The 23,135-nt window shown below is 39.7% G+C and overlaps 1 protein-coding gene across 1 annotated transcript; it reads right to left on the bottom strand.

Moving 5' to 3' along the window:
- Positions 1-680: 680 nt before the first annotated feature.
- gosr1 (golgi SNAP receptor complex member 1) lies at positions 681-23,037 on the bottom strand. The gene is made up of 9 exons (XM_056441434.1): positions 22,975-23,037; positions 21,445-21,559; positions 19,349-19,436; positions 18,002-18,109; positions 17,237-17,328; positions 13,017-13,091; positions 4,630-4,659; positions 1,894-1,976; positions 681-1,226 (listed from the first exon to the last, which is right to left on the bottom strand). Exons 1-9 carry the CDS (start codon positions 23,006-23,008, stop codon positions 1,102-1,104), a joined length of 750 nt encoding a protein of 249 aa, XP_056297409.1. The 5' UTR covers positions 23,009-23,037; the 3' UTR covers positions 681-1,101.
- Positions 23,038-23,135: the final 98 nt, after the last annotated feature.

Genomic DNA, 23,135 nt, shown 5'->3' with positions numbered 1-23,135 from the left:
ATTAATATATATATATTAATAGATATAATATAAATATAGTATTTAATATATTAAAATATAATATTTACCGCAACTCTTTCCGAGTGCTCGGTGCCGCTCGCGTTGAGAGGCGGCCATCTTTACGTCTTCCCCACAGCGTGTTCGCAGACAGGAAGTGAGGTGTTCAGCTTCCTGTACTTTCCTTCTTTCTTTGAGAGGAAAAAACTAAACACAAGAGGGGAAAAAACTAACTCACCCTCTCGAGTCGGCGAGTCACGTCGTTTCTCAGTTTTCTTATTTTTTAAATCCCTCCACCAACAAAGAAATAATTTAATGTAGCGACTCAGATCCGTTTCTTCAGTTCGATATTAAAGCTCTAAATATGAAACGGAGAATATTTATTTTACAATTCATCACAAACCAAAATGTTAGCGGAACATTTCCTGTTCAGCCCAACGACCTTGAACCACAGCGTTGAAGGTCAGAGGTCAACCAGGGTCCTTGAGTCTCTCTCTCTACCTCTCTCTCTATGTCTCTCTCTCGCCAACAATACCCCAAAAGAATATGAAGCAATAATTATATTTTGAGTGGCGTCCTAGTGGCTCAACTTGCTTGGAAACGAGTTCACGTCTTATTTTAAAAATAAAGAGTTTAAATGTTCAGCCTCTCGTGGCGTCGCACATTATTTTTTTTTGCACATATTTGAAATGAATAATTTATTAATTCACATTTTTACAATTCACAACGAAGCCACCGCCCCACTTCCATCGAAAAACCCCCAAATTTAACTAAAAAGAAGGCTGCGTCACGCGTCCTCCATCGCTTTAACACGTTGCCCTCGGCTCCTCCCCCCGGTGAAATGATCAATATTATTGATTATTAAAATCTAGTCATATACAACTTTTTGGTCTGCGATCCCTCCGTCGGTCCCGCTGCCGGGTGCAAGTCCAGTAGTTCACGTTGGCGTCCAGGAAACTGGACCAACTGACATGTCTTTCTGCTCCGGAGCACCCCAGGGTTCTCCGATGTTTTGTTTTTTTAACCGAGCTCGGTCCAGTCGGGGGTTCGATTCCCACGTTACGTTAAAAAAAAGAAGAAGAAAAACAAACAGGTTTCACAGGTTCAGTGAAAAGCGTAGAGCAGGAGGATGATGGTGCAGACGCCGATCACCGAGCCCAGGATGAGGGAGTCCCTCCTCTTCCGCAGGTTGACGTGCTGGATGAGGTTGTTGATGGTCGGGAAACGATCTGGAGGAACCGCGAGTTGAGGAAGATCGGGAATGTTTAAAAGTACAGACGAGAAAAAACAACAACTTTGTCTGTCGAAAATATTGAAATATTGAAAAGGTCAGGAACATTTAAAACAGGAGGAGTGCAACTGGACTTCAAACGGCTTTCCAGGACTTTCAACCAAATTTCCATGAACAATCTCGGTGCACACATGGAAAAAAAGTGATAAAATGTTGTATTTAAACCAACTGAGAATTCCAAAGCATACAGTATATAACCTTAAATGACTCAAATTAATGAGACAATAGTTGAGATTAGAGGAATGAACATTTATGTCCTTTTAGTTACGGTGCGTTCACTTGCAGTGCGGAAAATGTGCGCTGAGAGTATGAAAGAGCGGATACCGACTTTATATTTAGAGGGTCATCCTTTTAAAAAGCATATGAATTATTTAAAACTCAGCGTAAATGAAACGTATGAATATAACAACATTTCCAAGACTTTGGGGATTTTCTTTTTTCCAGGACTTTTCCAGGTTTTCCGTGACGAACCCTGCAGGCACCACGCGGTACTACATCCTTATCAATGATCAGATCATGTGATCACTGAAAAGCAATATGTGAGCGTTGAGTTCATAACGAGTCTCTCCACACACACACACACACACACACACAATGAAGGATACTGGCCAGCGTGTTGACCCTGCCCTGTATGGATTTCAAGAAGCCCCGTTGGGAGGTCATGTTCTCCTTGGTCGCCATGGCAATACTAAGAAGACACGAGAGAGAGAGAGAGAGAGAGAGAGAGAGAGAGAGAGAGAGACACTCATTAATACTGCGACTGCAGGGGAGTGAACATCCGATCGACGTTAGAAAAACAACGTTTGGCAAAAGTTTGGCAGCCCAAAAAAATATAAAAGTATTTCAAGAAAATCGACGTTTATCTTGTGGGTTAAATCCGTGTCAACAACTTGGTTTATTTTATCTTCCCAAATGATTTAAGGGGACTACACGACTGGAGGCAACGCTACAGGGAAAATAATGATGTGTGTGTGGAGCTGCGGTGACATTCTAGCTCTCTCAAATTGTCCATCAGCAACTTTCGGTACGGGAAAAAAAAAGTGCCGCTGGAGCAGAAGTTTGAGGCCCTTCGTCTTTCTTCCGCGGCGTCCCGTTACACCGGATAATCAATAACAGGCGGCCATGTTTCATCCTCACTGAGAGAGATAAATGGGCTCCCTGAAACCTGCCGACAAAGTCAAAATAAATTACTTACGCATCGTGTTAATATGCTTAAGAATACAACAACTCTTGAACCCGTGGTGTGTGTGTGTGTGTGTGTGTGTGTGTGTGTGTCTCCCCTGACAGTCCGCAGTCTTGGCCCGCCGCTGTGTTTTGGGGATCATGTTCTCCTCAGTCAGTAACAAACACTTTGCTGATTCCTGCGACCTTGACTTCTTCTCAAAGTTAACCGGCTCAGGGGACCGAGGGCCGCCGATGCCCCGTCACACGGGGTGTGTGTGTGTGTGTGTGTGAGAGGGGGGGGGGGGGAGTGAGAGATGGATGGTAGCTACAAGTGCCGTTGCTGCACTTCCAGAGCTCTGATGCGATTGAATCGGCAGCACAAACTGCACCGAAAAGTTAATAAATAACAAAAAACGCACAACAACGCAATTCACGTAAAAGCTTCTGGGGGAGGAAGTCGGCCGTAAAAAATTAATTCAGGTATAAACGATTAACTTTGGAGTAAAATCAGCAGCTGTGGTCAGATGGATTGTCCAGGCTGCAGCAATAAAACATGTTGTTTACCTTCGCATTGAAAATGCCGGAAGGTTATGTTTTGATCGCCATGTATTTATTTATTTATTTGTATGCGTGTTATTCGCAAAACTCAAAAAGTATTGAACCGAATCGCATGCAATTTGGTGGGATGATTGTTTATTATCCGGGGACCAGTTGATTAGATTTTGGGATCGATCGGGTCAAAGGTCATGAACAGGTCAAATCTTCTTGAATCACATGGAATTTGGTGGGATGATTAGTTATTATCTGGGGACCATTTGATTAGATTTTGGGATCAATCGGGTCAAAGGTCAAGGTCATGAAAAGGTCAAAATCTTTTTTTTACCATAGCACGATACTTTTTTGTCCAATTGGCATGCAACTAATGCCAAAATGTTCATAATTCAATGCCCAATCTTGTGATATGCGAAGGTATGCGCTCTACCGAGTGCCCGTTCTAGTTTAATGTGTTATCACTTTGTTTAGCTGGATAAAGAAGTTGGAGACTTTAACTGTAAACACGGTTTCTCTGTGATGCATCATGACATCATCCAGGTGGCACATATGTTTCTATGTCAGGAACATCTGGTTCATCAGCAATAAATAATGAAAATAAGCAGCTCTGCCAGCTGTTTTCTCTTTAATGAGACAGGCTAGTGCTCACATGTGTGTGTGTGTGTGTCTATTGTCAGGAGGCTGTATCCCCAAAAAACAAGAAAAGACGATTGTTTGACTTCCACAGGTGCAACGGTTAATTCTATCTTCTAAAATGAAGGTTCTAAAACTGGGTTAGGGAGAAATAATCTGTTATTCTCTGCCACATGGCGGCTCCTGGAGGACGAGGCGTCGTAAACAAGTCGATGGGAGTGAAGCTGCGTTCACAACCAAAAGCGTTGCACAATTTTTTCAGGCGAGTAGATCAACGTCGACGTACAGGCGAGAATTTGAGAATTGTGTGGCGCAAAAAAATTCGCCTCAAGTTGAAGTATTTAAAAACTTTGCCGAAAACTATATATATATACACACTAATATTATATATATATACACACATATAAATATATACACACAAATATATATAAATATATACACACAAATATATATAAACAAATATATATATACACACTAATATATATACATACACACACAAATCTATATAAATATACACAAACGAATATATATATATACAAATATATATACACACTAATATAATATATATATACATACACACAAATATATAAATAAATATACACATATATATAAATATACAAATATATATATAAACAAATATATATATATATTTGTTATGAACCCAAACACGAGGGCGCTAGATGTTCAAACAAATATATATATATATAAACAAATATATATATATATACATTTGTTATGAACCCAAACACGAGGGCGCTAGATGTTCAGACGTTTGTGGGATGTCCTCAACACGTATGAAGCAGAACTCGTGGTTAGTTCTTCATGTTGGATGAAGGAGATGATAACCGTTTCCACGGAGTAAAGCCACAGAGATAAGCCCCGCCCCCTGTAAGGCCAGGTAAGGTCGGTGTTGGGACACGTTCTGAAGGGTTTGAGTCACATTATGCAAATTACTCATGTTCCATAGGCGGAGAGCTGGAAGCAGGTCTCACCTTATGGTGTCGTCCATCAGTCGGTCCGAACTACAGACAAGGAGAGGGGGGGGGGGGAAAGACACCAATTAGTAATGGACACGAGACAAAATGTTGCAAAACATGGAGCAGTTATGGATAAATTAAGTGGTGGGCAGCGTGATCGGTTTCAAGCTGCAATAAATACCGAATTATGATCATGTGACACTGAAATTAATAAAATCTGGATTTTCTCGTCTCGTCTCCGTATCAAATCTCCTCGACTTCCACACGGTGACTAACCGACCAATCAGAACACAATAACGTCTCTAGAATCTCCCCACTGACGTCAGTGTGGTGGAGTCTCTTCTATCGGAGGCTTTTGTCCTGCAGAGAATATTAGAGCGAGATTATTAAAGAGGGTGCGGTTCCTCTCTGTCCTCTCAGTGAGGGGAAGACGCGACATGTGGCTCTCTGCACGTGAATCGTTGGCGACTACGTTTGCCGACTTGACAGTTGTTTTTTTTGTTAGTTTCATCTCACAGCCAATCAAAAAGGAGTTTTCAAAAAGTGTTAAATTCAAGGATGATCTAATAATCTCAAAAGACAATATAATTTTTTAGTATTATTACAGGAGGAGTTCTATGAAGCTCATATAGACCAAAGATTATAGACAATAACAAAGCAATACCACCTGATTCCTCAAAGGACAAACTATCTCCTCTATATATATATTTTATGTATACATGTATATATTTTTCTTTTATTAGATATTTTGGATTATATATTTCTTTATATATAAAAAAATATATATATATACATGAATACATAAAAGTAAATATTTTTATATATATATATATTTTATTAATATCTATTTCTTTTTATATATATATATATATATTAGATATAGGTGTAATCACTGAGATTAGCGCCGCTGATGGCCTGTAATACGCACCAGGCACCTCTGTCATTTATCTTGATGTTTGTCACACTGAAATTTAAATAATGTACCGGACTCAAAACTCATTTGATAAAAACGGGCACATCATTCAGAATGAAGGACGGCAAAGTGGCTTAAAGTTAATTGCGGGAGCGTCAAAGAATACGCAAAGCAGCGGTGGTACTGACCCAGTGTGCTTGTTTAATTATTATTAGGCACATAAGATCAAGCAACGGCCGCACAAAGGCTGTATTTCTTGAATTAAAAAAATAATCTAAGAAGATTGTGGCGAGACAAAAAAAATAAAAAGGCCGCATGACACCCGTCTGAAAATAATGCAAGGAGAAAAAAATATGGCGGACGGACAAACATTTGAGTGTCGGAGATAAACAAACATTGTTCAGCTTGAAAATCTCGACTCGAGGAGCCGAGGAGCGTCGTTTAATTTATGGAGCTTTTATACACGACGATTGAGACGTGGAAAAAGATTTATGCGGAAATTCGAAGCTGCAGCCGTAGATTGTATGATCACATTTATATATATATAAAATATACATATAATATGTGGCCTTCTAGGGTTCCTTCCTTCTTCCTCGGCCAGTGGCATATTGCTGAAGTCATTATTTTGCTCATTAACTTCAAGCTAATTGCTTTTTCCAGTGGGATGGACCCACACAACCTCACGCCCATGTTCTCAGGACACACACACATAGAAACAGAGACACACACACACATAGAAACAGAGACACACACACACACGCATAGAAAGAGACACACACATAGAAACAGACACACAAACAGAAACAGACACACACACAGAAACAGACACACACACACACATAGAAACAGACACACACACAGAGAAACAGACACACACACACAGAGAAACAGACACACACACACACAGAGAAACAGACACACACACACATAGAAACAGACACACACAGAGAAACAGACACACACACACAGAGAAACAGACACACACACACACACAGAGAAACAGACACACACACACATAGAAACAGACACACAGAGAAACAGACACACACACACAGAGAAACAGACACACACACACATAGAAACACACACACACACACACACACACACACGTCCCTCCCCCAAGGCGATACCTGCATCTTGTTCTGGAGGAACGACCCGTGACTTCAACAGATTAATGGGTAATCAGAATAATAACCCATTTGTTTTCTGTTGACTCAGCAGTTATTTGACTGTTCAAGAGGTTTTCTGAAATGCTTTGCGGCAACTTTCTGAGAGTGATGCTCCGTCACGGCGGCTTTTAAGAGCCGATGAATACAATCAGCAGGTAAACTGGAGCGTTCATTACTCTGCCGAGGAAACGAGTCGAGCACGACTCGGCAACTAAAGCAGAGAAAGGAAAACTGCTTCAGCAAAGAGGCGAAATGTTCACAGACCAGAGTCCAGAGCCCAGAGCTCAGACCACAGATCAGAGCCCAGACCACAGATCAGAGCCCAGACCAGAGACCAGGCCACAGATCAGAGCCCAGACCAGAGACCAGGCCACAGATCAGAGCCCAGACCACAGATCAGAGCCCAGACCACAGATCAGAGCCCAGACCAGAGACCAGGCCACAGATCAGAGCCCAGACCAGAGACCAGGCCACAGATCAGAGCCCAGACCACAGATCAGAGCCCAGACCAGAGACCAGGCCACAGATCAGAGCCCAGACCAGAGACCAGGCCACAGATCAGAGCCCAGACCAGAGCTCAGAGCTGCAGCACGTTGTGAGACGATCCTGACAGTAACGATGACATTGACCAACTTTTTGGCCAATAAATATATTGGAGAAACTCCAACAACTTGGCAACTAAGAGGCAGACACTTTGAAAAGAGCAGACCTGTCAGGATGAACTGCTTTTGTTCCGACGACATGTCCAGGATTATCAATTTATGCCACCGAAATGATAATATAATAGCATATCGATTCAAATAAACCCTTTCAAAGAGAAAGGAACAATCATGACACATGCATATTATATATTATATACACATACATTTTTTAAATGAATGTATATTTTTAATATATACATATATATATATATACACACACTCTTATTTTAAAGTATATATATTTTTTAAAGATATATATTTATATAAAAAGAAATATATATTAATAAAAAATATCTAATAAAAAATATATAAAGAAAGAAAAAAGATATTGACTTGTGTATGTATATATATATTTTAAGTATAAATATATATATATACATACATATATAAATAAAATAAAAAGAACATATTAAAAAAGATATATATATATATACATCATTCATTCTCATCTATGGTAACCCAGTGTGTTTAGAGTACCCGCATATTTATTTAATTTCGTTTCCCCCCCTTCTCTTTAATGGCCCAAAAATGAATCCAATAGAAAAGGAATCGTTTCCAATCGCGTGATCAAGTTGTTCGGACGTTGAGCTGATGGTTGCAGAGGAAGTCATTTGGGACCTTTAAGCAAGTTACAGTGACCAATGTGCGGTAAAAAGAAAACATCCCATGTTGACAGGATGTCCTGATCAGAGTGACCACGACCAGTAGAGCTTTCCTCCATGAGCCGCTAACGGACCCGCCCTCCCATGTCTCAGTTTATCCGTGAACACGGACATTAAAGTTAGAGAGAAGGAAAGAGGGATGAACACGGGACGACTCGGTCACGCCCACTGATTTTTAATTAAACGCTGGTATTCTCTAGGGGACTCGGTACCGGACAATACCCGACGCCCGGGTACCAGGATTGATATCTGGGCTGAAAAAAGTAAAATGGGTGAATCCTTAAAACCAGCTCTTAGTTTACACAGGGGCCATACACATGTGGACCAATGGGGTTCCAGGACTTTAAACCAAATTGCCATGAGCAAACATTTGTGAAATGTCGGCGTATACACGAGTTTATACCTTAAATGACACAAATTAATGAGACAATAGTCTGATTAAAAAGATTAAAGCATGTATCTAAATGTTTATTCTTTTTTTTTATCAAATTGCGTAAATGATATGAATATTTTCCATGAATTTTCTAAAACTTTTGGGATTTAATTGTCTTTTAAAAGGACTTTTCCAGGCCTGGAAATAACCATTTAACAAATCAAGGACTTTTCCAGATTTTCCATAACCGTATGAACCCAGTTTACAACATTAAACCTCCTCCTCCTCCTCCTCCTCTTAACATAATGTACGTCTGACTGATGAAGAACTAAAGGAGGTTATCTTAAACATTAATCGTGGGCGTGTCACTCTGATTAGATTCAGGCTGGTAAGCACTCCCATCCACCGCAGACATTTGGAGATTAACTGGAAGGGACTTGTTGTTGTTGTTGTTATTGTGTTTTTCTTTGGTAAGCGATTACATCTTAGCTGATCAGTTTGGCAAAGCTTGTACCGAGACTTGCCAATATATATTAATCATACATTACGTCATCCTCCCTAAAAAACCCTTGTTGAGAAAGATAATCTTAAAATGTGAATACTTTATAATGCACATCATATATATATATATTTTATTTATATGTAGTATTTATATATATATCATACATTTAATATATATTATAAAATATATATTACATAATATATATATAAAATAGAATATATGTATTTTATATCATTTATAGAATAATATATAAATATATTTTTTAAACATTTAGAATATTTCTAGATACAAAACAGATGACACAAGTTCACATAAAAAAACTTCAATATTCATAAAACTGTATATCATGAGAAGCATCAGCCTCAGGAAGCATGAAAAAGATGAAGAGCGTTGTGTGTCCAGCCTTCAGTGTAAAGACCATTTCTCTGACCACTAACACATTTAATTCCTTTTTCTCTTGCGTTCCTCTTTCCTGTTTTATGGCTCTAATAGAATCAATCGATCGTAACTCGATTCCTCATCTCCAATATCCCCCCCCCCCCCCCACCCCTCCCAGTTTCATCAATGGTCTGGGGAATCCCTTTAATGTGGGATGTGGTTTCATAAGGTAATTGTATTATCGATATCCTGATCAATTGTGCTGGATTGACACAATTTGTGACAAACCGATGTTTTCGTTTGCTGTGATGGTCAGATAAATGAGAAGAGAGAGAGAGAGAGAGAGAGAGAGAGAGAGACTCATCTTCCTTTCCTCTCTCAAGGTACAAGCCACTCCCTCAGTGGCAGGACGTGAGGAATGACTCTCGCTCCGCTTCAATACACAAACCCATTTAAGGATTTCACTTAAGATCGTCCTCGCCATGTCACAACGCCACGTGACACATCGTCCGAGTGTCTATGTAGATCCTGAGAACCCACCGAGGAGATAAAACCTGATTAAGGAATTCACTTCAGGAGTCGAGTTAATGGTCGTGCATCCTGCAGCTTCATCCCTCTCTTGGAAACATCATTTATATATATATATATATACATACATTTTTTAAATAAATGTATATTTTTAATATATATATATATATATATATACACACACACTCTTATTTTAAAGTATATATATATATATATAAAAAGAAATATATATTAATAAAAAATATCTCATAAAAAATATATAAAGAAAAAAAAAAAGTATTGACTTGTATATATAATTTTCCTCTTAAACTGCATTCACAAATATATATTCATACATACATATATTATATTAATGTTATGAACCAGAACACGAGGGTGTCAGATGTTCCAACGTTTGTGGGATGTCCTGAACAACTGGTGGTTATTTCTCCCGTGGTGGATGAAGGAAATGATAACCGTTTCCATGGAGTAAAGCCAAAGAGATAAGCCCCGCCCCCTCTAAACCCCGCATGAAGCGAAAAGCCACAAATGGTCAAACGAGTAAACTCACGCAGCGTTAGTCCGAAACACAACGTCGTGTTACACACTCGTCTGTGTGTCATTTGTGTTTCGTTTGTGCGTTTCCTGCTGACATCCAATTTTACTTTCAACATAGTGCGCCTCACACACACACACACACACCTCTCTCTCACAATCACACACCTCTCTCTCACAATCACACAATCACACACACCTCTCCCTCACACACACACACAACTCTCTCTCACAATCACACACACACCTCTCTCTCACAATCACACACACACACCTCTCTCTCACAATCACACACACCTCTCTCTCACAATCACACACACCTCTCTCACAATCACACACACACACACCTCTCTCACACACATACACACTCACCTCTCTCTCACAATCACACACACACACACAACTCTCTCTCACACATACACTCTTCTCTCACACACACACACACACCTCTCTCTCACAAACACACACAACTCTCTCACACACTCCTCTCTCTCTCACACACACCTCTCTCACAATCACAACTCTCTCACAATCACACACAACTCTCTCACACACATACACACACACAACTCTCTCTCACACATACACACTCCTCTCACACGCTCTTCTCTCTCTCTTACACACACACACTCCTCTCTCAAACACATACATACACACACACTCTTTTCTCTCTCTCTAACACACACTTACTCCTTTCCCTCACACACACACACATGAACACTCCTCACAGACAAACTCCTCTCTCTCTGACACAGACACTTACTCCTCTCTCTCACTCACACACACTCCTCTCTCACACATACACACTCTCTCACACACACACACTCTCCTCTCTCACACACACACACACACACACTGTGCTACCTCATGCAGTTCTGTAGTGCTGCATCAGCCCAATGGAAGGACACTAACGAGGCTGCTGGCAGATCATCGTGTACGGCGTCGGGTTTCAAAAGGTACGCCCGACTTTAAGATGCTCCAGTTGTCGGAGCCATGTGGGAGGAGCTTACTCTGCATCGAGAGACAATGACGTGAACCTCAACCCTTCAACGGGACATCGAGTCAAACACAGAGGCTGGTTTTGTTCCCCTCAACCCAGCCAGGAAAGCACTCAAATATAAAAACTATATTTTCTCCGTCCTGAATTATACAACAAATTATAGTTTAATGAATGCAACATCTTGAGAGAAAAAAAGTGGCTTTCCATCTGCTAGATTGAATTACATAACGGCGACGATTTCCAGGGTTTTTCCCCTAATGACTACGCCAGTGGTCCCCAAACTACGGCCCGCGGGCCGAATCCGGCCCACCTCCCCATTTGGACCGGCCCCCTGAACAATACCAGAGACGCGTTCCGATTTATTATTTTTTTCACCTGGCCCGCTGCCGTTGAGATTGCAGTGATTGAGACGCGGAGAAAATGTGGAGTGGTGCTCTTCTTCGCAATAGAACATCTTTGATGGGACGTGTCGCGTCTCGGCCAATCAGCGTTCAGATGTCCACAGCGTTTGGGAAATTAGGTTAGCTTGAATGTCATGGTGTGTTCACACCGGACGCGTCGAGAATTTTACGCAGCAGTCTCGACGCGCGTCGAAAAAAAAAGTGTGTTCAGACCAGACGCGTCGCGACCGCAGAGTACTTCCACTTTTTAGTGGACTGAGCTGCACTCCCACTGCGCTTCTCGCTGCTCTCTCTTCTTCTCTCTTTGATACGTGTCTCTGACTTTTCCACCTACGGCGGCAGATCTCCTCTGTCATGAAACACATATGCCGGTGTTACACCCCTACTGGTTTTCAAACCTACTGGTTTCCCTACGCGTGCGTTGTGTTCTCTTCACATCTGCAGCGGGGCTCTGTCTCGCTCACCAGATACGTCACACATTCACAAACATATTGCTGGAGATCTTCAAGCCACCGTTCATATCCATTTCGGCGATTACGATTGTATAAGTGAGCAGAGCATCACAGCCACGGATGAAGAAATACATTTTCGAAAAATAAAAATAAAAAGATCGCCCGACCTGGTTTCGATCTCTTTCACGCAAAAGGAGACCGCACTCAAAGACGCGCAGTCTGTGCGCTGCGCCACCAGATATTAGTTTCAAGTCAAGTAATTTATATATTGATCCATTAAGTCACATTTCTTATGTTTTCATGGGAACAGTTTGGTCGAAGGGATCTGAAATAACTGGTCATCTTGAGCGGATATTTACACTTTGAAACATGTTTAGCGATGCTTGTTCGCAACGCAACAACCACACAATACCGCACACAGGTGAGCACATTCTCACAAGCACCCCCCCCCCCCCCCCCCCGGCTGGCCCTCCAGCAGACAAGGCAAACGTTATGTGGCCCTCTTAGGAAAAAGTTTGGGGACCCCTGGACTACGCCATCAATATGAGTTATCAGATTATATTTTATTAATTTAATTATTATTTTCTTTTTCCTAACTAGCTGTGTAATTTAATGTAGTGTGCTCTGAACACTGAATAAAATATAACCATAAAGAGATGAAGTTATCAGAGCTTTGACTCCCGGGCTTTTCGTTTCTATATTTATTCACTATTTTCTTCACATTCCTCAGACACAGCAAAGCATGGTGATGGGTGTGTGTGTGTGTGTGTGTGTGTGGGGGAGACTTACTTTCTCAGATGCTCGTGCTCCTTTAGAAACATATCTGTTCTTCTGTTGTTGACCCCGGAGCCGCTCTTGTAAGACCTGAAAAAGGGAACGCAGAAGACACGATGGGTTAAAAACAACGCCGTCACTTTAAATAAAGGTTCAACATTTTAAAAAATATCCAGACCTCTATCTTAGGTTATAGGCTTCTGACCAATAGCCTTAGTGCTTCTAGTGACACTTTATCCAACTAATGCCGTCAGGGTTCATACACATGTGGACCAATGGACTTGCAGGACTTTAAACCAAATTTCCATGACCAAACTTTTTGTGAAATCTCTAAGAATTAAAAATAATCTCTTGAAATTTAAATATTTGTATACATGTTTATTCTTTTAATCAAACTGTGTAAATGAACGTATGAATATAACAACATTTCCATGATTTTTCCAAAACTTTTGGGATTTTTTCTTTTTCCAAACACTTTTCCAGGCCTGGATAATAACCATTTTTTAAATTCCAGGACTTTTCCAGGTTTTCCATAACCAGAAGAACCCTGTGCTGTGACTTCTGAGGGTAATCGGGAGCACTAGAACTTATTTAGGAGATGAATACAAACATATGCACCACTTTCTTTTGTTTTCATTTCACTTCCGACATGTTTATGCTTTACATTTCGAATTTCAGTTTTATATATATATACACACACAATTTAAAAAATATATATACTTAACATTTTTTATATATATATATAATAAATATATATACATTTATAAAAAAATTATATATATATATATATATACACACACACAAAAGTAAATATATATATTTTGTAATTAGATATGTTTAATTAATATATATTTATACATATGTGTCTTTAAAAAATATATATACTTTAAAAAAAATGTATATATATATATATATTGATTTTACATATCAACAAGACAGGATTTTAAGGATACAATCCAAAGGGAAAGGAGACATAAAACCACAGCAAATAAACACATTCACACATCACCAGTCTGACAAGTACATCTTGGTTCCATCAAATCAATTTCAGGTTTTTCATGCAACACCATCAGTCTCGTCTCCACCACTGAACATTAGGATGTTAAGGTGTCACATCGACGGCGTGCTGGAGCCTCAGTGGTTCACACACACTAAAAGCTCTTTATCCAACTAGCTCACTGCGGAAAACAGATTATTGTCCTATTCATTGCCATATTTAATCCGAGCCACTGCACCAAAAATGTTTAGTTGGTGCCGATACCGCGGCATGTCTTGCTGTACACAGTAAAAGCCGCTGCGGTTCACCAGCGGAAAGCTTTTATTGTGAAAAGAGCAGCGGCAGGAAATCCATTTGGGTTTGCATTAGCAGTTACTTAACATAGAGCAAGAAACTAGAGACTGTTAATGTTTGGTTAAGAGCAAGTGAAGGGTGGAAGGAGTGGAGCAAAGAGACCACCACACACACACACACACTGCCGGATGTCTTTGTGGGAGCTACAGTTGCCCACACTGACAGCGAGCTTCATCACTCAGTTTCTCTTTTCCTTTTCAAAGGGCACTGATGTAAATCAGGAAAAGCGGTCGTCATTGTTGTTGCTGACATTTAGAGAAGAAGCAGCGTTAGGTCTGAGCTCTGCTCGACTGTTATGAATGGTGTGTGTGTGTGTGTGTACGAGAAATACTGACAGTGTGATACATGCCGTAACTCTCTGCTGCCCTCTGCCTGACAAAAGGCTCATCACTGTATGAAGCCAACGTTACCGTTGTGCTTTCCACAGCAGCGTCGGAAATATACATTTATATTTATATAAATGTATATTCTTTTAATCAAACTATTGTTTAACCCTAAACGTGCGCCGCGAGTATGCCAGTTTTTATTTATTTTTGTACTTTTTTTTGTGTGTGAATATAACACATTTTCATGACTTTTCCAAAACTTTTGGAGATTACATTTTTTTCCAAGGACTTTTCCAGGCCTGGAAATAACCATTTTTTAAAAATTCCATGACCTTTCCAGGTTTTCTATGACCGTATGAACAATGTTACATATATTCTCTCGTCCTAACTTATCCCGAAGTTATAAATGTTAAAAGTTGTTTAAAAATGTAATAACAATAAATAACCACAAAGAAATAAGAATAACATTGAATATGATTAATGTTTTCTGTTAAAATAAATCTAAGAAAACACTTTGTATCTGTAGACTACTGCCTAAAAGTGTTAATATTGCCATTTTTATGACAATTGCTCATATACTGTACACATGAATTCCTTTTTATTATTTTAAAAAAAGTTTAATTATTTCAAACTCGGCGTAAATGAATATGTGAATAAAACATATGTCCATGACCTTTAAAAAAATGTTGGGGATTTAATTTGTGTCGATGACTTTTCCAGGCCTGGAAGTAACCATTTTTGTAAAAATTCCATGCATTTTCCAGGTTTTCCACAACCGTACAAACTTCGTTACATATATTCTCTCGTCCTAACTTATCCCGTTGCTCATGCCCACACCTGCAGTTGTACTTCCCCTACCTGTAAGCCTCGGCAGTCCTCTCATTAGGCCCCCTCCCCCACATTAATCATCATTATCCTGAGCAATGGAGTCAACAACACCGGCTCATTTCTATGCATTAGATTCATCAGCAGTGGGCCCGTTTGTCCGCTCAGTGGCACTCCTTAGAAATTAGATTTAAATGAGAAGCTTGAGGGAATTGTTGCATGCAGTGACCTCATGGGATGCAACTCACCCGAGTAGATAAACATTAAATGTAATTGCTAGAGTGCAGCTAGAATTCAGATTAGACAGTAATGGCTTGGTGGTGCATTGATAAGAGTAGTTAGAAGAAAGAAAAAAGGTCAACTTAAAAGTATACAAGTACTTGGTGAATAAGAGGTAATACAACAAAAATATATACTTTGTTCATCACTTAGAAATCTAAGTACTGTTTTTTTTTAAATGAAGATAGGATTAAATTAATCATGAATACACTCTCTACATATTTAGTGTGTAAATGACTATTCTCTGGTGTTTAGTGAAGTCTCTACAGAGGTGTGTAGAGGCCCATCTCCAGTGTTCTAGTGGTACATTGTGTTATCGCCTTAGAAGACTAGCGGAGGGGTAGAAAACCCTTGAAACCCCTTTTTATGCGAGCACAGCTGAAAACAGTTATGCTGGTGAGAGAAGCTATAAAACTGGCCTTCCTTTGAGCCACAAGTTTGAAGAACAACATTAATATTTCAAATAAAAAACATTATTTCTAACCTTGTCAATGTATTGACTACATTTTCTATGAATTTTGAAATTAATTTGATAAATAAAAGTGTGAGTTTCCATGGAAATCCTGAAAGTGCCTGGGTGAGCCCAAACTTTTGAACGGTCGTGTACGTAAAAAGAAAGAAACCTATCGAGTGAAAAATTGCTTTGTTCCTCCGCAATTCTGACAAAATCAGCATCGTTCCTTAACCATGACATCAATGAATCCTTTCTTATTATAATAATCAGACAAACAATAGCAGCATTACGTAGTAAGCCAAGCACTATCTTTAGAAAACATGAAGGCAACTCTTTTATTTATTTAAATATATATATATATATATATGCCAAATAAATAAGTAAACTCGATATATCTTTAAATGGGTTTTTAATGCGTGAGAAAGAGATGTGATATAACAGTGACTGAGGCCTATGGGACACATGTATGGCTGCATGATGCATCTGCATACCACAGTTAATGGATGGAAAGGGATCAATAGGAATCCTGCAGTGCCCACACTGCTGCATCTTATGGATCAATAAGCCATTACACACACACACACAAAAATACCCACAAGAGTCATGGTTTGTGGTGGGCCTCCATCTCATTTCTATACGGGAGCGGAGGACACACACTTTCTCAACACGAGGCCGACGGGGGACATGAATCTTCTTGGGTTTTAACGGCCAACATATGGTGGAAGTCAAGGTTCAACTACCCCTCTAAGGATAAGGTCTACAACGTTAAAACAAAAAACACACTGTGAATAATGCTCGACCGTTTTTAGTCGTCCACAGCCAATGAGATCAAACACGAGCGACACCTCGTTCACTGCACCTCCAGCAGTCAATACAGTTATTAATAGTTATGTGCACTGAAATTGAGGTTTACAGTGTCAATAAACTACAGAATCCATATTGCCGTAACTTTGGAAACACGCATGGTGAATAACCTGCGCGGTCGTGACCGGGTACTCACTCGATGTCCTTCCTGACGGAACCGAGCAGGTCTTCCCTTTCCCGGATGGCCAGGAAGTTGCCTTTGGTTTTGTGGAATTCCTGCGTGTAATCCTTCGTAGGAACAAAAAATAAAAAAGTACAAAATTAAGGAGTGGTGGAGGGGGGACGCCAAGAGGACTAAAAAAGGAAACGCTGAGGCACGTGTTGTTGTGTTTGAGTGAATTTATTGACGTTTCTTTACGAAACATTTAAAGTAGAACCGTTCAAAAGTTTGGGGTCACCAAAAATTGTTGGTGTTTTCCATAAAAATTCACACTTTTATTTATCAAATAAATAGAAAATCTAGTCAAGACATTGATAAGGTTAGAAATAATGATTTATATTTGAAATATTAATGTTGTTCTTCTTGTGGCTCAAAGGAAGTCCAGTTTTATAGCTTCTCTCAGCAGCATAACTGTTTTCAGCTGCGCTCACATAAAAAGGATTTTCACGGGTTTTATATCCCTCCGTTAGTCTTCTAAGGCGATAACACATTGTACCATTAGAACACTGGAGATGGGCCTCTACACACCTCTGTAGAGACTTCATTAAACACCAGAGAATAGTCATTTATACATTAACTATGTAGAGAGAGTGTTTATGATTAATTTAATGTTATCTTCATTGGAGAAAAAATCCCCAGTGCTTTACTTTGAAAAATAAGGACATTTCTAAGTGACCCCAAACTTTTCAACGGTAGTGTCGAAGAGCAAGAAGAACAGCTGAAAACCATGAGAGGGCAGACCTGTAGGATGTCTCTGTGTCTCTGGAGCGTGTGCATGATGGCGGCATTGAGGGACGCTGTGCCCGGCGTGTTGGTGTACTCCGCCATCTTGTCGTTCACTAAAGTCAGCTGACCAGAGAAATTAAAATGGATGGATTAATGGATGGGAAACGAGGAGAGCAGCAGATAAATAGTCTCACGCAGAAATCCCAATGCTACGTGGGCAATACGCAAAACACGGGAACACACAGACAACATGCGTGGAATCAAGAATTAACCCTTTATATCAAAGGAGAGGTATTTCTTATACTCGGGATAACTGCATCGTAGTATTTTGTCAACTTCCTAAAATAGTCATTTTTACAAGTTTTTCAGAAAACACACAAAAACGACCAAATATTGATCTATATATGATATATTACACTACAGGGGTAGAATCACATGATGTGTTCAACTGAGGATGTATAGGCGAGGTGGCCAGTCGCATGAGATGATTTAGGCAACACAAATATTTTGTATTCCATTATTTTAGGAAGGAAGGTGACGATTTTGAGATTAGAAATCCACAGAATAAATATCAAAATATAGCCGTAATTTTAGACTAGTATCTCTAGCAGCGTCAGAAATACACCAGGGCAGAGGGCAAAACTGCCCTGAAGAAATATAATTTTGCCCTTGATATCACTCGGAGAGGCAGAAAATGACCCAAATGTTTCTCTAATAATTCTGATAATTTAATAACCTTTTGTTTTTGTTGTGCGTGTCTTATCTGTATTGCATGTACTGTACACACACAAAAATTAAAATATATAATTTTAAATTAAACAAAAAAGAAAGAAAGATGTTATAATTGTTAATAGATGCTTAAAAATGTAATAACAATAAATAACCACAAATAAATAAGAATAAAATTAAATATGATTTATGTGTTAAAAAAATCGAAGAAAACATTTTTAACCTGTAGACTACTGCCTAATAGTGTTATTATTGCTATTTTTATGACAATTGTTTATATACTGTAAGCCTAAATAATTATATTTATTATTTTTTGAAAAACGGTTAAATGTTATTTCTCAAGTTTTAAAGTGCTCCCAATTTCTTTTTAAATGCCCCTGGATTTCAGTGCACATTAAAAAATATATAAAAATATGTACATTTCCTACCCTGATCTCTAGTAATTGTGTTAAATTAAAAAGTTACATTTTTTGAAGTTTTTATGTCGAGTCATACACATTAAAGCACTTCTGGGGTGTGAGGAAGTGGAGCCTGCAGGCTGCTCTTTCCCTGGTGCCATAAATCCAATACTGTTCTTATTAGTCTCTTTCTGTTGGCCTTTCACGGGCCACTGGCTCATGGAAGTGTGCTTACTTTGGCCAGCAGCTGTTCGATCTCCACCGACATGGTGTCAAACATCCGGTCCTGGGTAGAATTGTTGAGCAGTGGGGTGGTGTCCGACCTGGAGGAGGAAACAAAGGAATGGAGAACAATGAGGAAGAACACTTGAAATTGTGCCGTTTATTTTTTTTTAAGTGTGACTTTTTGAGGGTTATAAGTGTGTTTGAAACGTGTGTATGTATATATATATATATATATAAATATATATATATGGAAGATGTAAAAAATATATATCTATATATTTTATTTTTTAATTTTCTTTATTCATTTTATGTTAATTATCTGATTAATTTGATAATAATAATTTAGGATAGGAATATATAAGCATTTTTGCTTCTACCTACACCTTTTTCAGTCTTTCTGTTTTGTATATTATAAAGAATAATATTGTATTACAATGATTGACTGAATAAAATACAAAACAACTTCACACATCTTTATAAGTTTTTTCCATAAATTCTTTTATCCACTGACGAAATATAATGTTTTAAATATCAAGTTTTGGTGCTAAACTTAAGGAACTAATGCTTATTTGATGACTCAAACAATGAATATCCTTCCAAATGAAAAAACACGTTGAATTAGAAATTACTCAATATTAACTTTAATAAGTAATATTCATGGAAAATATTTTAAGACATTCCTCTGTGAAACAGACACTACTCCCTCCATACAGAGATCTTCAGGCTGATTGACATAGTATTAAATTAGATAAGATTACATGGGTAGGTAATGGACTTAGTGATAATTCACTATTGTCTGATCACATCACTAGAAGTGAACACTGACTTCAAATCTTCTCCCCTTGGTAACAAAGAATGTTTTGTATAGAAAAAATATTTTTAAGAATCTAAATTGAAGGCGTGCTAGATCTCAAATGTTCCTCCAGCTCACAAGTCGTGGCTTGATTAATAAAAGACAACAAAAGGTGAACTGGTTGTGTTACAATAATAACACATCCAGAGGGAAGTTCTCCTAGAATAGTGCAGTAAACACTCTTGGAGTTGCTATGGATTAAACATATTGTTCAACACTTCCTTCCTGCCGACCCTTTCCTGTGGGGCGAGCCTCCTCCCAAATATCCACCGACCAGCACAACTACTTAGAAGATTTGTTCCAGCAGAAGTTCGATTTCTTAATGAACACCGTTATTTTTTTTTAGATTTAGCATATTAGATTTAGTTTTATGGGGCATCTTATAGTCGTGTTTGTTCCTCGTCGTGTATTTATTGTCTGTTGCATCTATTGTTGTCTGTATGAATTACAGTATATATGACATACAGCAAATTATCACTCTCATATTTAAGTATTAAGCGTGGATCCCTTCACTAAACACAAATGTGAATGATTTAAATTACTTTAAAAATGCAATTAACAATTGTTTTGATTTTAAAGTTATATTTGATTTTAAATCATTCTTTGCAGGAACCCAAGGTGACATCTTTAAATTCTTTGTTTTATCTTAGCGTGGGGATCAAATTATATTAAAATGACTATGAAACCATCTTTTTACGACGTTTGGGCATTTATACTTGATATTAATGATTCATCTTTTATTAAAACAGTTGCAGATTCATCAGGTTGAATATGTCCCTGCCTTATATCAGGGTTCTTACACATTTTGACCAATAGATTTCCAGGACTTTAAACCATGACCAAACTGAAATCTCGGTATAAACATGAAACATTTAGAAAATGTTGCGTATTGAGAACGTACGCCGGCTTATATTTCGAGCGTCTATCTTTAAAAAACATATTAATTATATTGAACTCGGCGTAAATAAACATGTGAATATAACAAATTTCCATGACTTTTCCAAAACTTTTATGATTTACGTTTTTTTCCATGACTTTTCCAGGCCTGGAAATGACCATTTTAAAATGCCATGACTTTTCCAGGTTTTCCATGACCGTACGAGCCTGTTGTATGTACCCGGTAGTAGTAAATAGCAGTTTGACTACAGGTAGTTCTTTAACTGTGTCGTCTCCGGTGAAGCTACCTGCGCCTCCTCTTCCTCGCACACACTTTAGCTCGTCGTTTTAACTCCTCGAGGGGAGGCGGGTCTTACGTGGCGTCTCCTCGACGGCCGTCCCTGGAGCTGCTGTAGCTGGTGCACAGTTTACTGAAGGAGACCAACTTCAGGTCCAGCTCCGTCTCCAACTGCCGGGCCTGCTTTCGCAGATCTGAGAGAGAGAGAGAGGGAGAGAGAGAGAGAGAGAGAGAGAGAGAGAGAGAGAGAGAGAGAGAGAGAGAGAGAGAGAGAGAGAGACAGAGAGAGAGAGTAGGGACAGAGAGAGAGAGAGACAGTAGGGAGTAGGGACAGAGAGAGAGAGAGAGAGGGAGGGAGAAAGAGAGACACAGAGAGACAGAGAGAGAGAGAGACAGAGAGAGGGACAGAGAGAGAGAGAGAGAGAGGGACAGAGAGAGAGAGAGAGAGAGAGAGACAGAGAGAGAGAGAGAGAGAGAGAGAGACAGAGACAGAGAGAGTAGGGACAGAGAGAGAGAGAGAGACAGAGGGAGAGACACAGAGAGACACAGAGAGAGAGAGAGAGAGAGTAGGGACAGAGAGACAGAGAGAGAGAGTAGGGACAGAGAGAGAGAGAGAGAGAGAGAGAGTAGGGACAGAGAGACAGAGAGACAGAGAGAGAGTAGGGACAGAGAGAGAGAGAGGGAGGGAGAAAGAGAGACACAGAGAGAGAGACACAGAGAGACAGAGTAGGGACAGAGAGACAGAGAGAGAGAGACAGAGAGGGAGGGAGAAAGAGAGACAGAGAGAGAGAGACACAGAGAGACAGAGAGAGAGAGTAGGGACAGAGAGACAGAGAGAGAGAGAGTAGGGACAGAGAGACAGAGAGAGAGAGAGTAGGGACAGAGAGACAGAGAGAGAGAGTAGGGACAGAGAGACAGAGAGAGAGAGTGGGGACAGAGAGAGAGAGAGACAGAGAGAGAGTAGGGACAGAGAGAGAGAGACAGAGAGAGAGAGTAGGGACAGAGAGAGAGAGAGAGAGAGAGTAGGGACAAAGAGAGAGAGAGAGTAGGGACAGAGAGATAGAGACAGAGAGAGAGAGAGAGAGTGAGTAGGGACAGAGACAGAGAGAGAGAGAGAGAGAGTAGGGACAGAGCAAGAGAGAGAATAGGGACAGAGCAAGAGAGAGAGTGAGTAGGGACAGAGAGAGCAACAGACATAGATAGATCGATAGAATTAAGCGCTTAACAGCGACTCATTTTAGTTTATTGTCATACACTATGATGTGACGCTTATTTACTAACGTTAGCGGCATGTATCTTGTAGCTAGCTTAACCTACATCAACAGAGGGAGGACATGCGCGAGTGACAGCTGGCTCACGGTGTGCGGAGGTGAATCGGTCATGTGTGGCAACATCCATGTCACTAAGCTAACGTTGAGTGAAGGGATAACCAATGTACACGGGGACGTGTCAGCTAGCGTTAGCTTGTTGGGGAGCTCGCCGTCTCGCGTTTAAAACCGCGCACGCGACGTCAGCGTACACCGGAAGTCTGACTGTTGAACTTATGAATATTTTTACTAGCTGTTGCTTTATTTCCTGTTTGTTGTTCTTCTTAAAGAGTCCTCCTTACCTTCCCAGTAGTTGCTGCCTCCTATTCCTGCCATCTTTGTTGTCCTGCGACGTCACCTCGTTCCAGGGACCCGGATGTGTGTGTCACGTGTCAGAAGCAGAGCGCGAAGTGCCACTGGAAGGAGCTTTTAACGCCCTCAGCTGAGACTCTCAGGCAACACA

Source organism: Pseudoliparis swirei, chromosome 20 (assembly GCF_029220125.1).
Source record: "Pseudoliparis swirei isolate HS2019 ecotype Mariana Trench chromosome 20, NWPU_hadal_v1, whole genome shotgun sequence".
NCBI lineage: Eukaryota > Metazoa > Chordata > Actinopteri > Perciformes > Liparidae > Pseudoliparis > Pseudoliparis swirei.
The sequence above is the reverse complement of the archived record's forward strand: the minus strand, read 5'-3'. Positions and strand labels throughout refer to the sequence as shown.

Bases quoted from the DNA above. Each gene is read 5' to 3' on its own strand.
- gosr1 (XM_056441434.1), bottom strand. From the start codon at position 23,008: ATGGCAGGAATAGGAGGCAGCAACTACTGGGAAG. The intron at 19,437-21,444 runs GTAAGACCCGCC...TTCCTCCTCCAG, and splicing joins GGCCGTCGAGGAGACGCCAC to GTCGGACACCACCCCACTGC. The intron at 1,977-4,629 runs GTGAGACCTGCT...GTGTCTTCTTAG, and splicing joins CTGATGGACGACACCATAAG to TATTGCCATGGCGACCAAGG.